General features: G+C 45.0%; 2 protein-coding genes across 6 annotated transcripts in view; one reads left to right on the top strand and one right to left on the bottom strand.

Moving 5' to 3' along the window:
• The window catches only part of MTOR (mechanistic target of rapamycin kinase), a 116,752-nt gene that overhangs the window by 54,052 nt on the left and 48,983 nt on the right, over positions 1-13,717 (bottom strand). The window lies entirely within an intron of this gene.
• ANGPTL7 (angiopoietin like 7) lies at positions 2,453-12,260 on the top strand. Its single transcript, XM_027110194.1, has 5 exons — positions 2,453-5,262; positions 7,875-7,975; positions 8,759-8,953; positions 9,827-10,025; positions 10,250-12,260. Exons 1-5 carry the CDS (start codon positions 4,893-4,895, stop codon positions 10,417-10,419), a joined length of 1,035 nt encoding a protein of 344 aa, XP_026965995.1. The 5' UTR covers positions 2,453-4,892; the 3' UTR covers positions 10,420-12,260.

The raw sequence follows: 13,717 nt of genomic DNA, 5'->3' as shown, positions 1-13,717 counted from the left end.
GGAGTTCTATATATACTCCGGATACAGTATACACAGAAGTATGTACTGGAATACCTTCTTGCCTTTTTACTTTCTTCATGGTGTTTTCCAGTGAAAAGAAATGACTCCTTTTATTGCATGTGATGTTTTCCTTTATGGTCAGTGTTTTTCAAATCTTGTTTAAGAAATCTTTGCTTATCCCAAGATGCTGAAGATAATCTCCTATGTTATCTTCTAGAAGCCCTACTGTTTTCCGATTTAGACTTTAAATCTCCTGGACTTGAGGTTTTGGGTGTGGTATGGGGTAAGGGTCAAGAACCTTTATCCCCCCATAAGGCTATCTAGCCTACCCAGAGGAACTCACTGTTCTATAGTGGCACCTTGTCATAAATCAAGTGTTCATATATGTGTGGGTCTGTTTCTGGACATTCAAATCTGCTCCATTTATCTATTTGTCTATCCTTGTGCCAATACTACATTGCCTTAATTACTTACTGTAGCTTTAAGATAAATCTTGATTTCTAATAAGGTAATTCCTCCAAATTTATTTTTCTTCTTCAAAAATGCCTTAGCTATTTTTAATCTTTTGCTGTATTTAACTTAGTCCTCACAAAAGTCCTGTGAAGTGGTTATAATTTTTTTTTTTTTTTTACTAACTTTTTTTTTTTTTCTGTGCTGCACAGCATGTGGGATCCTAGTTCCCCAACCAGGGATCAAACCCATGCCCCCTGCAGTGGAAGCACAGAGTCCAAACCACTGCACTGCCAGGGAAGTCCAGGAGTAGTTAAAATTTTTATCCCCATTTCACAGATTGGTCAGCTCCGAGAAGTTAATTAATTTGCCCAGGGTCATATAACTATCAAGTGATGGGAAGGGATTAGAACCCAGATTTATCTGATTCTAGACTTAATAACTTTAAGTCCTTCAGATACCACCTCCTTAATCCTCAAGCCAGATGAGCCCTTCAGGGCATTTAATATGAATGCATTACAATTTTAAGAAATTCTGATGTTCTAAGCCACCCACTTCCAGTTAAAAATCTTGTTTGGTAACTACAAAGAGCCACTGTCCTGGTGAGACTCAAAAAAAAACAAAGCAAGAAGTAAAAGCTTCCTGGCTTCCTTCCACAGCCCCGTCTCCCAAGTAACACTTACAGCCTCGCCGGGATGTACAAGGGCCCTGAGGCCCGACGCGCCTCCACTCGTCCAGCTTTAATTCCTGCCACCACTCCTCTTCCTTCTTGCCCCTTAACGCCACACTTGACCACTTAGGCTCTATAAGCCCAGGCTTTTCATACAGCTGCACCTTGGCTCAGAATGCCCTCTCCCACTTCTGGCTACTTCTTCCTTTAAAAAAACCAAAAAACCCCACAAAAACAACAACCCTGGGTATCACTTCCCTCAGGAGACCTTCCAGAACCTCATCTGGGTTGGGCACTCCCCCTCTGCTGTGTCCCCCACCCCAGCATGTCACACTGCCCTGGAGTTCAGCTGTCTGTCTCTCCACCTAGCCTGTGAGGCACCTGAGGCTGCAAATTCCTAAGAGGGTTCAGAGACAGACTTTTTTGCTAGGTGCTATAATTAAACAGTAGACACTAAGAGGAGGCCTGAAAGAAATGGTTTCTAATAAGCCCAGGACACACTCTTTGGGAGAAGTGGCAAACTAGAAGGCTTAGGGAAGAGGTGCAAATACCTTCTGCGATGGACCTGGACTTCGGGCTGAGATGGAAGTAGGACTGAGCGGTAGAAGGGTCAGGGATTAAATGGCCACATGTAGTAAGGCAGCTGTGGCTCGTTAGAAGACTTCGGAAGTAAAATATGACCACAAACACACGGCTAAACTAACAACAAGGCAGATTCTTCTGAGATGTATTCATTCAACAAACAGAGCCTGGCACTGAGGGCAGCTGTTCCTCCCTCACCAGTTTGGAAGGATGGTTTAAGAGTAGGCAGGGGCACGAATACACTGGAAAACGAGGAGTCTCTCCAACAGGAACATTTTCAAGAAAATGAGACGTGACGCCCCTATTGGGGGAGAAGGAAAGACCAGCTCTAGGCCCTTCTCAGCTCTGGAATTCCCAGGCTGCTCGGACACATCCAATCCTTGGTGCCAGCCTAAGGCAGCACAGCCCAGACTGTGAAGTAAAAGCTCACTGGCTTTTCTCAAAAGAACATAAGCTTTATTTTCATAAACATCTATCTCAAGAGCTCCAAGCTGACCCTCCTTCACCACCAGCAAAATGGAGAAAAGGAAAAACTGTAAGGTGTCCAACACAGGTTTTCCATATTTTCTCAATTAATTCCCATTTTTTATGGTCACACTGTTCACGGAAGGGCAGAAAAGGGATTAAAAGCCTCTCAGAGAAGGGAAAACTGCTCTAGTCTTCCGCATTTGTCCTGGTTTTCTCTACTGGCTTAGCTGTACTCAAAACAAGGACTTATTTTTCCGAAATTCAGAATCTAGGACACCCTAGGGTTGTAGATGGTTTGGAGGACAGATAATCTTCTGGCATGGGATATACTCTTAACTAGCTATTTTTCTCAAAATGGGGGGGGGGCAGTGTTGAAGATTTGGGCAGGTTAGACCAATTTAAGAAAATCTTCAAATAAAAAAAGCTTCTGTCTCCAACTTAAGCCTTATGTTAGAAATACGTTTCCAGAAAACAAATGTCAGAGAGTAGGCACTCATGCTAAAAGCTAGATGCTTTTGATCCAAACTTAGGAACCCCTTCCTACCTTTCCTGGAAAGGACTGCTACATGGGTTGCAAATATGAATGATCGATTCATTTTCTGCCCAGATATGAAAATCTATTCATAACAAAATTCTTCTGTTTGGGCAGAGGAAATGGTCACTGGAAAGAACAAACAAAAAGCCGGCCAGGAATCCATAAAGCGCCATTGTTCCATGATGTTCTCTACCAAGACAGCAGCATTGTGTGTTAGGCTACATACAATTGTGTGCCACACGGTTTAAGCTCAGTGCTCAGTGTCGGTTAAGCTGGGTAGGAGATCCTCGTGGAGTTTAGCAGACCCTGCTGAATGACCCTGTCGGATGCTGGCAGTCGGGGCCAGGTTCGCCTTAGTGAAGTGAGCTCCATGAGCTAAGGCTGCAGTGCCCGGCTGGACTAGACATTTGCAAAGAGACAGCAGGGACTGGCTGACAGTGCCAATTCTAAAAAGACCCTTTTGAGCAGAATGACAAGCTGCTACAGGACTCCAGCAACATCCTCACTCCTAAGCAGGCAAAGAAGATGAGCAGGTTAGCAAACAAACCCTGATCCACCTGATCCACTCCTGCTTTTTGATTTACAGGAAAAAAAAAAGTGTTTGGTAACTCCAGCTGCCTGAACAGAAATGACTTTCTGAGCAGCAGAAGCCCTGACTGGAAAAAGGCTCTGGGGGTCACGGCGGGAAGGAGGGCTGCCAGGCCTCAGGCTTGTGTGTGAAGGGCCCATATGGAATAACAACGGTATAAGCACTGCACCCGGAAATAGCAAGAGCATGTTCAGAAGACAGTTACCGTGTATGGACAGAGGGAACTTTGTTTACCTTCTTAGTGAAAAGCTCATTTTAAGGATTTAAGATTTGCTGAAAACCCAGTTTTTTTCCCCACTTGTTTTCAAAGGAGGAATCTCCTTTAAATACAGTACATGAAAAATGACAATATCCCTATTGTCAGGGATATATATAGAGAATATATATATATATATATCATATACAGAGAATAAATCTGCAAACCATATTCCATAGGAAAAGGGAAATGAGGCTCCAGACATGGATTATTAGGCAATGGGGATGTTTTTCTCTACGTTTTAACATACTTTCCAGGCTTAGAACCATGGGCCGTGGCTGTGCCTGTTCTCTGTTCTGCATGAACACTGGTGGGCGTGCAGGTGCCCATCCTGGGACCAAGTTCTGCGTTTTCACCCCTGCTGCCATCGCTGCCACTTCCATGCCAAATGTCAACTGTGAGAGGCGAACACTGGCCCATTCTTTATTGAAGGAGAAAGTATGTAAAAAGAAAGAACTGGGTAAAGCCTGTGGGTACAAGCTACAAAGCCCTTTTTTGCTTCTTAAGAGATTTCCTCTATCCTTCTATTTCTAAAGCTTTTCTAAGTTGGAAATTTTCAAATGTGAGATAGCGTTAGATCCAGGCCAAAAGAGGGTTTTGTAAAACACTGAATGATGATCAGAGAAAGGAATAATGAGCCTTGTTAAAAGCACATTCAGAAGGATGCCAAAATAGACTAGAGCCTCGTATAAACAGCGTGGATTGCAGTAACAGGCCTCCCTGTGAGTGGAGAGTCTTATTCCCAACTCTCTTTGCCTACCTTATGCTCACCCCACGGTTATATAACCTTTAGAATGGAATCTGGAAATTCTTCTGACCCTGCCCTGCTTGCTTATAGAGCAGAGCCAGTGGCTGGCAGGGGTACAATCTAATAGGCAAAACTGGAAACACACAAATTCAGTCCTCTTGTCTTAGCCCAGAGACTGTGCAGGCAAGGAAAGAAAGACTGCCCCTGTCTCTCTCCTCCCCTCCTCTGGCCTAAGTTTACGCTGACTTCACCCAACAGGCACCTGACCCTCCCAGATGAGCTGGGAGGGGCTAAAGCGCTATGCACGGCCATGGTAGGGGTGGAGGTGCAGGCAGAAAACAATATTTAAGATGCTGAGTTTGTCGAGCATTCAGTCTTGGGAAGGAAGGCTATAGGATACCCAATTAAGCTGCGCGTTCAGAAACTCAAGTTTTGAGAAAGGCTAAGAAAGAGCAAGGGGAGAGGAACAACAAAGTGCTAAGTCCACCAAGAGCGAAAGGGCTAGGTTCTAATTTGCCGCAGCTCTGCACGCCTCAGCTGGACACAGCCAGATTGCCCCAGAGGAAGAGCCTTCCTCAACCAGGCCCACGAAAGATGCTGAAAGAGACTCTCTCGGCCGTGGCCTGGCTCTGCATTTTCACTGTGGCCTTTGTCAGCCACCCAGTGTGGCCACAGAAGCCCCCTAAGCGCAAGACACCTGTAGAGCGCACCGTGGCCGGCTGCTGTGAGGAGGCGAAGGAGCTCAGGGCCCAAATTGCCAACCTAAGCAGCCTGCTGAGCGACCTGAGCAGGAAGCAGGAAAGGGACTGGGTCAGCGTGGTCATGCAGGTGATGGAGCTGGAGAGCAATTCCAAGCGCATGGAGTCGCGGCTCACAGAGGCCGAGAGCAAGTACTCCGAGATGAACAATCAGATGGGCATCATGCAGCTGCAGGCAGCGCAGACTGTCACCCAGACCTTGGCAGGTAAGGAGGACGTGTCCTCACACTACTCACCACCTTCCCCCTCACACAGTCGAGCGCCTCCTGTCTGGAGCATTGCTTCTAGGTGACGTGGTCGTCAGAACGATCCCTGGGGGTTCTCATGGAACTTACTTTCTTGGGTACGTGCCACCAGCTCTATTTTCTCTTTAGCAAAGGCTTACGAAGTATTTCTTTTGATTTCTAAGGTTCTGTACGTTTACCCAGCTTTTTTTTATCCCTGCAATGTTTTGGCATATTGAAGGTATGAATTACCATCTTGGAACACAGAGAGATCATGCGGTTTGCTCAAAGTCACAAAGCAAGTCTTAGAAACTGGGTTCAAGTTTTCCTGATTAATCCACTTCCTTACCCAGAGCTGACCGGCTGTACCCTCAGTCCCAAGGAAGCAGGAAAGAACACCAAAATCATAACATCTCTAGAAGCAAAGTTTTGCCTAAAACAGTTCTCTCGGGTCCCTGGGATTTAGTGGAATGGGCATTAATGGACTTCGGTGTCCTGTCTGCCAACCTAATTCTCACTGGCTCAGAATTAAGTGCACAGACACTGCCCAGAGTCATCTGAAGGACTCCTTCATGTTCAAAAAGGACTGACTCCTCAAGGTTGCGCAATTCTGGTATTTCTATTTTTTCCCACAATTGCAAATAAAATTCTCCCCAGTTATACAGGAAAATGCAATGCTGAAATTTACATTTTTAGTAGGCCGAAAATAAGATACGTTTACTGTTTTCTTTTCCAAAACAATTTTCAGTTTCTACTTAGCTTGGCTTAGACAGGCCAAGGTGAATTTATTGTTCAGACAGAAATTTGCTTTGCTGAAATTATCAGGAAATTATTAGTTACAAGGAGCATAGTCTATAGATATGTCATTTCTTGCTGATATAAGAACTTAAAAGAAAATCTTTTTGGTCATATTATAAACCAAGCCAAGAATAAAGAGCAGAGTAAGTCTTACTGGTTATCCTCAACTCAAATGAAGAAAAAGTTTTAACATGAAATTAAGCTTAAAAATTTTGTGTGGGATGAACTGGGAGATTAGATTTGACATAAATATACTACCACGTGTAAAATGGATAGCTAGTGGGAACCTGCTGTATAGCACAGGGAGCTCAGCTCGGTGCTCTGTGATGACCCAGATGGGTGGGATGGGGGATGGGGGGAGAGAGGTCCACGAGGGAGGGGTTCACTTCATTGTAGAGCAGAAACTAACACAACACTGTAAAGCAATTATACTCCAATAAAAAAATTTTTTGTGTGTGTAAATCACTTTCTAAGCATGTACTTCCTGACTCTCAGTTTGGGACCAGAAAGGTCTTCTCAGGCCATTTTCCAGAGAAGTGAGTCCTGATTTGGTCTGTGTGATGAAACCAGACACACAGGAGACCAGGCGAGACAGAGGAATCTGACCAACACCACGTCCTGCTCCTCCAAACGGGATTTTCTCATCTCCCAGCAAGGAGTTTCTTGGGAGTCAAATGCAGCTCTCTTGCTGGGCCTCTTACTCTTCCTGCCCAGGCCATCATTCCTTACTTTTCTTCTCTGCTACCAGGTGTGGGGTCACCTTTATACTCTGTAAGTAGCTAGCCTCTTGGAGAAAGCAGTAAGTTGATGCTTTCATCAGTAAGAGGAAGTGATGACCTCTGATAGGGAAGACAAGGGTCTCCCGTTTCCCCTCCCCAAAGTGCTCTGCCTTGAACAATTCCCACAGTGGGAAACTGCCCACTGTGTCCTCTTCTTGAAGGCCCAGTGCAGCGGTCACCAAGAAAAGAATCCCAAGACACAGTGGGCAGGAGGCATCTCCTAGACAGGCGAGAGTTCCTGCTCTCTGAATCCTATCTGGAAAGGCTGTCCCTTCCACAAAGCTCTTTGATGTTTAGAACAACAAGGAGACAAAATCTTTCATAAAGCACTAGCCCCCAGGGCAGCTGAGGAAACATTAAAATCAACCCCAGAGTGAAAGCCCGCCTGCCCAAATCTCTCATTTCCTTGTTTTAATAATGGTGTCAGGGGAAGGCCTCCAAGGGTTCCTTAGGGTGTTTCATTTTCATTTGTCTAGCAGTGTTGGATTAAGGAGGGAAAGATAAAATTATAAATCTCTGCTAATAAGGGACCTAGTAGGCAGTAGCCATTACCTCTGAAAAACAAACCGAGAAACGATAAAACCAGACCCTATGAGATCTTCATGACTTTTTTAGGAATAGAGGCTGGTTGTCCCAGAAGCTGAATCTATTAAACAGGAGGATCTGTTAGTGGCCCTTGCACATTGTAACGTTTCCAGAATTCATGCCCTAGGACTACAGGGGGATCATTTCAGCACAAACCTGAAGCCACCTGTTTGTACCGTTGTGCTATCCAGGTGAAGGGTTTCCCTAGCCCTCAGCCCTACCACCAGTGAGGCCAAAACACACCCGTTCCTGGCCTCCTGATGCCCACCTCTCCCAAGTCCAGACACTGCCCAGCAATGAACACTCCTGTGAATTTTGTGGTAGAAATGAAGTCTCCCTTCCTAAACTTTCAATTTAGATGCAGCAGGGATGCCGGCTAGCCACAAAGCCCCTGGGTTTGGATGCTCACCCTGTGGTTTTCTCCTTTTGTAGATGCCATCTACGACTGCTCGTCTCTCTACCAGAAGAACTACCGCATCTCTGGAGTGTATAAGCTTCCTCCCGATGACTTCCTGGGCAGCCCTGAGCTGGAGGTGAGGTCACCACAGCCCATGTACTACCATCTATCCTCCACCCGCTCAAAGGCTGGGGACAATAGGGCTAGTCACAGTCTAAAGAGAGGGAAACTCAAGACAGAGAAGCAGGGCTTCCCTGGTGGCGCAGTGGTTGAGAGTCCGCTTGCCGATGCAGGGGACGCAGGTTCGTGCCCCGGTCTGGGAGGATCCCACATGCCGCGGAGCGGCTGGGCCCGTGAGCCATGGCCGCTGAGCCTGCGCTCCGTAACGGGAGAGGCCACAACAGTGAGAGGCCCGTGTACCGCGAAAAAAAAAAAAAAAAAAGACAGAAGCAAACACATCAACGCCAGAGAGCTATCTAAACACTCAATTTATGGAGGAAAAAAATCCAGGCATCTGTTTTGCTCCTTCAAATCATTAGCAACCAAACACTAAACCTTCTAACAGTTAGATAATGCTATAACCACCACCTAACTAGCTGCGATCCCTTGCCACATCCTACGGCAGTGACTCTTTGGGGAGAAAAGAGAACATATAGGGAGTGTGTCAGAAGGACCTGGACTTTTTCCTTTCAGACTCTCCGTGCACTTGCTCTTATCCTCAACTTTAATCTCAGCAAACCACCAGCCTGCCCAGCTTGCCAACCCTGGGGCAGAATCGTTGCCTAGTGAGCCAGCATGGCTGTGGAAGGGCACACGTCCCTTAGCTCTACGGGGTGGGAGAAAGGTGGGAAGCCATGCTCAGGCTCGCGCTGCCTGCCTCGGCACGTCCTGACCAGGGAGGGCATCCCCTCTGCTCCAGGTGTTCTGTGACATGGAGACTTCAGGTGGTGGCTGGACCACCATTCAGAGAAGAAAGAGTGGCCTTGTCTCCTTCTACCGGGACTGGAAGCAGTACAAGCAGGGCTTTGGCAGCATCAGTGGGGACTTCTGGCTGGGGAACGACCACATCCACCGGCTCTCCAGGCGGCCAACCCGGCTACGTGTGGAGATGGAGGTGAGCATGAGACCAGGGCCGCCACGCCCAACTGTGTGCAACTCCTGGGCGTCATTCCTACTCCTGTTCGCCATCGGCTGGTGTACTTGTTGTGATGGTTTTCCTGCAGGTTGCAGTACAGTTGAGGAAGAATAGGGCTTTTTTTCCTATTTTTCACAAAAACAAGGCTGCAGGTACAAGGGAGAGGCCAGACTCAGGCCAGAGCAGAGGAATCCAACAGTCAGCTGGGCTGAAACACTGTGGTCCCTGCCCTGGCCTGGGGCATGAGGTCCTCTACATGCAAACCTTACTGGTATCGGTTGGTGACCCTCATCAAAGGCCCTGAAGCGTCACTATGTTCTCAGGTTACTCTTACAACATCTCAGAGTGGGATACAGCAAAACACACACACGTGTACACCTTACAGACAGGGATGTAAAGGGGAAGAGAATGAGAGACTAACCAGGGCCATATGGTGACCCAGGAGAGAAGTCTGATCTAGGACCCTTGTTTTCTGATTCCCTGGAGGAGGGGAAGATAAGTCCCTGTGGACGCTTGCAAAAAACTGCCTTAAAATCTTCACAGTCAATACAGATATGTCTATTTTTATTTACTTTGTAAGAAAAGGGCTCAAAGAGCTTCCTCTTTTATCTCATCTATAAAAAATGGCTGAAACAAGAAGGTAAATGGCACTATGGTTAAGAAATAACTCACGCTGTATATAAGTGTGTTAAATTCACGCTGTATATAAGTGTGTTAGTGTGTTAAACTAGAGGTAGACAAGTAATAAAGTAGTAAAAAGTTGTGTGGCTGCAGCTGGGGAGAGGGAAGAGGTGCAGGATGGTATGAAAGAAGGCCCTGCTGCAGTTTTCTAAGGCTGTGCCCCCCGGACAGGACTGGGAGGGCAACATGCGCTACGCTGAGTACAGCCACTTTGTTTTGGGCAATGAACGGAACAGCTACCGCCTCTTCCTGGGGAACTACAGCGGCAACGTGGGGAACGATGCCCTTGTCTATCACAACAACACAGCCTTCAGCACCAAGGACAAGGACAATGACAACTGCTTAGACAAGTGTGCCCAGCTCCGGAAAGGTGAGAGTTGGGGTTGGGAAGTGAGAGTTCAGGTACAAGGCCATAGTCCCACTGGAGGAGAAAGAGTGAATTTATAACTGCAGTTGGTATTCTGGCTTTGGTACTCCTGTTTGACACTGACCCTAATGGCTTAGGTACAGTTTAAACAGCATCACAAATCCCTGCTGCCTGGTCTATCAGCTATTTCCAAGGACATACTAGCACTGACCTGTTTCCTGTCCCAGGTGGATACTGGTACAACTGCTGCACAGACTCCAACCTCAATGGTGTTTACTACCGCCTTGGGGAGCACAGCAAGCACCTGGACGGCATCACCTGGTACGGCTGGCATGGGTCTAGCTACTCCCTCAAACGAGTGGAGATGAAAATCCGCCCAGAAGACTTCCAGCCGTAAAAAGAAGCCTGCTCTGGAGCAGGGCTGGAGAAGTGGAGACAAACGGAGGCTGGGAAAAGGCAGAGGAGGAGAGGAAGGGAGTATAAAAAGGGCAGAGACAGAAAATGGCCGATCATCTTCAGTGAGAGAGTAAGTCTCTTAGGAGAACCAAAAAATCTATGTACTGAGGATGTTACAGTAAATGGGAGGAAGTATTTAATTAAACACAGTGGGTCCAGACACAGACTTCTCAGGGGGCTGGCCTGAGTGGGCTGTCTGCCTGTGATCCCTGACATAGCAGCAGCTTCTTTTCCACATGATTTTTCTGTGAAAGAAAAATAATTGTGAGTTCACTTTAAGCATTTTCCTTAAGGCCTAGGTTACGTGAGGGCAGAAAATAAATGCCTTTGCTGAAAAGGACCGGATTATTTTGATTCTCTTGGGTGTTAGAGAAAGGAGTGAAGAGGGTGGTGGAGGAGAGGAGTTTCTGCTTTTAAATCCAATGAAATTATCTTCAGTCTACACAATTTTTTTTTTAAAGACAAAAATTTTTCTGCTGGAGGTGAACGGACCCAGGCTGGAATTGACTGGAGGAAACTCCAGGGCTCTGGGCCTTGCAATTGGCCTCTGAGCACCTCCCCTGCTCGGCCTCGGTCAGGGCCCAGCACTGAGAGGCAGGAAGTGGGTCCAGTGGTGGCAGGAGCTCCAGTGGGAGGGGAAGATAAGTCCCTGTGGACGCTTGCAAAAAACTGCCTTAAAATCTTCACAGTCAATACAGATTTGTCTATTTTTATTTACTTTGTAAGAAAAGGGCTCAAAGAGCTTCCTCTTTTATCTCATCTATAAAAAAATGGCTGAAACAGGAAGTTAAATGGCACTATGGTTAAGAAATAATTCACGCTGTATATAAGCATTTTGCTTTGTAGAAATACAACATTGTAGTTCGTTTTAAACATTCAAAGTTTTTTCTTCCTTCTACAATAAACTCTTTTAAACCTCGTTTCTCTTAAAATTATTACTATTACCACTGAGAGCATGGTGGAAAGTTTTAAGTGAAAAATCAGAGAGTGAGCCGTGAGAAAGAGACTCTGAGTGTGTTGCAGTCTTCAGGGAAACCAAGGGAGGAGCAGGAAGCCAAAGACGAAAAAGCGAGGGACAAAAAGCGCAGCAGCATACACTGGAAGAGGTCAGACTCTGTCTGACCTCCACCCAACCACCACAGAGGCCAGTGCCACCCCTGGCTTCAAAACACTTTGCAAACCAACACTCCTACTTTCTACTTGAGCAAACTTACATATACGCAGAGGGAAAAGAAACATCTTTAGTCATAACAGATGTCAAATAAGTTTGACCTTCAGGAAGCAATTTTTCCTTGTAAAAAAGAACCATTCACTTGAACTAGTCAGTGTAAGGTAAGCATAATTCTCGAACTCACTATTTTCTACTGTACCTATAGTCCTTTGATTGTTGGGAACCTACTTAACCTTAAAAACAAGACCCTCAGGATTTTCAAAGAAGTAAAGTGAGTAGAGAAGAAGTACACTGGAATAGGTCTTCCCATGGGACAGGCAGTCAGACAGAAACTTCCTAAGGCAGGCAGGGGATCTGAGATGTTCGTGGGCCAGCACAGTACTGCTTGGAGAGAGGAGAAAAAGACTGGGGGTTAGGAGATGAAGAGAAGGAAGAGCACAAGATGCCTAGGGCAGAAGTAGCTTATAATTTTCTCTTATCAGCTATACACCCCACAACTAAAGAAAATTGAGGCTCTAGGCAACAAAAGCTAAAATAAATTAAGTGGGACTACCTCAAACTAAAAAGCTTCTGCACAGCAAAAGAAAACAATCAATAAATTGAAAAGACAATCTACAGAATGAGAGAAAAATATCTGTAAACCATAACCCAGGGTTACTATCTAAAATATGTAAAGAACTTACACAACTGAATAGCAAAAAAGCAAATAATCCAATTTAAAAATGGGCCAAGGACCTAAACAGTCCATTTTTCCGAAGAAGACATCTAAATGGCCAATGGGTACATGACCGGGTGCCCAACACCACTGATCATCAGGGAAATGCAAAGCACAGCCACAATGAGATATCACCTCACACCTGGTAGGATGACGATTATTAAAAAGACAAGACATAATAAGGGTTGGCAAGGAAGTGGAGAAAAGGGAGCCCTTGTGCACTGTTGGTGGGAATGTAAAGTGGTGCAGCCACTACACCACTATACTGGCGGTTCCTCAAGACATTGAAAACAGAAGTACCACGTGAGCCAGCAATTCCATTTCTGGATATACTTCAAAGGAAACAAAATCACTATCTCAAAGAGATATCTGTACTCCCATGTTCATTGCAGTATTATTCACAATAGCCAAGATATGGAAATAACCTAAAATGTCCTTCAAAAGATGAATGGATAAAGAAAATGTGAAATATAGTTTATGTATATATATATTATGTGTGTATATATATATGTACATACACACACATATAATATACATGTAATGGAATATTATTCAGCCATAAAGAAGGAAATTCTATCATTTGTGACAACATGGATGAATCTAGAGGGCATTATGCTAAGTAAGACAGAGAAAGACAAATACTGTATAGTATCACTTATATGTGGAATCATTTTTTAAAAAGCTGATTTCATAAAAACAGAATAGAATGGTGGTTGTCAGGGGATGGGAGAATGGGGAAGCAGGGAGATGTAGGTGAAAGGGTACAAACTTTCAGTTGTAAGATGAGTAAGTTGAGTATCTAATGCACAGCATAGCAATTACAGCTAATAATACAGTTTTGTATATTTGAATTTGCTGAGAGTAGATCTTAAGCATTCTCACCACACACACACAAAAGAGTTAACCATGTGAGGTGATGGATGTGTTAATTACCTTGATCTCAGTAATCATTCCATAATGCATACCAAATCATCGTGCTGTACATTTTAAATATATACAATTATATTTGTCAATTACTCCTCAATAAAGTTGGGGGGGACAAAACATCTATATTACACTAATCAAAACCTATAGTTGCTGAAATTTACTCATACTTTTATAGATACACAATTGAATAACTGAAGTATAAACTTTTTGTGACAAGGTTAATGTCAAAAAAAAATGTCACCATATGTGGTATTTTAGAAATCGACATTCAAAGTCCAATTTATTTGGGGAAAGACATGATTCTATTTTTATCCTTTTTTTTTTTTTTTTTTTTTTTTTTTTTTTTGGGGGGCCTTTCCTTTTTGTGGCTTCCCCTTTGGGGGGCGGGCTGCCGGCGGGCCCGCGGCGTCGGGGGCGTCGCCGCCG

This window comes from Aethalodelphis obliquidens, unplaced genomic scaffold (assembly GCF_003676395.1).
Source record: "Aethalodelphis obliquidens isolate GAN/ISIS:26980383/991018 unplaced genomic scaffold, ASM367639v1 scaffold9, whole genome shotgun sequence".
Classification (NCBI taxonomy): Eukaryota; Metazoa; Chordata; class Mammalia; order Artiodactyla; family Delphinidae; genus Aethalodelphis; species Aethalodelphis obliquidens.
This window is presented reverse-complemented; position numbering and strand designations above follow the sequence as displayed.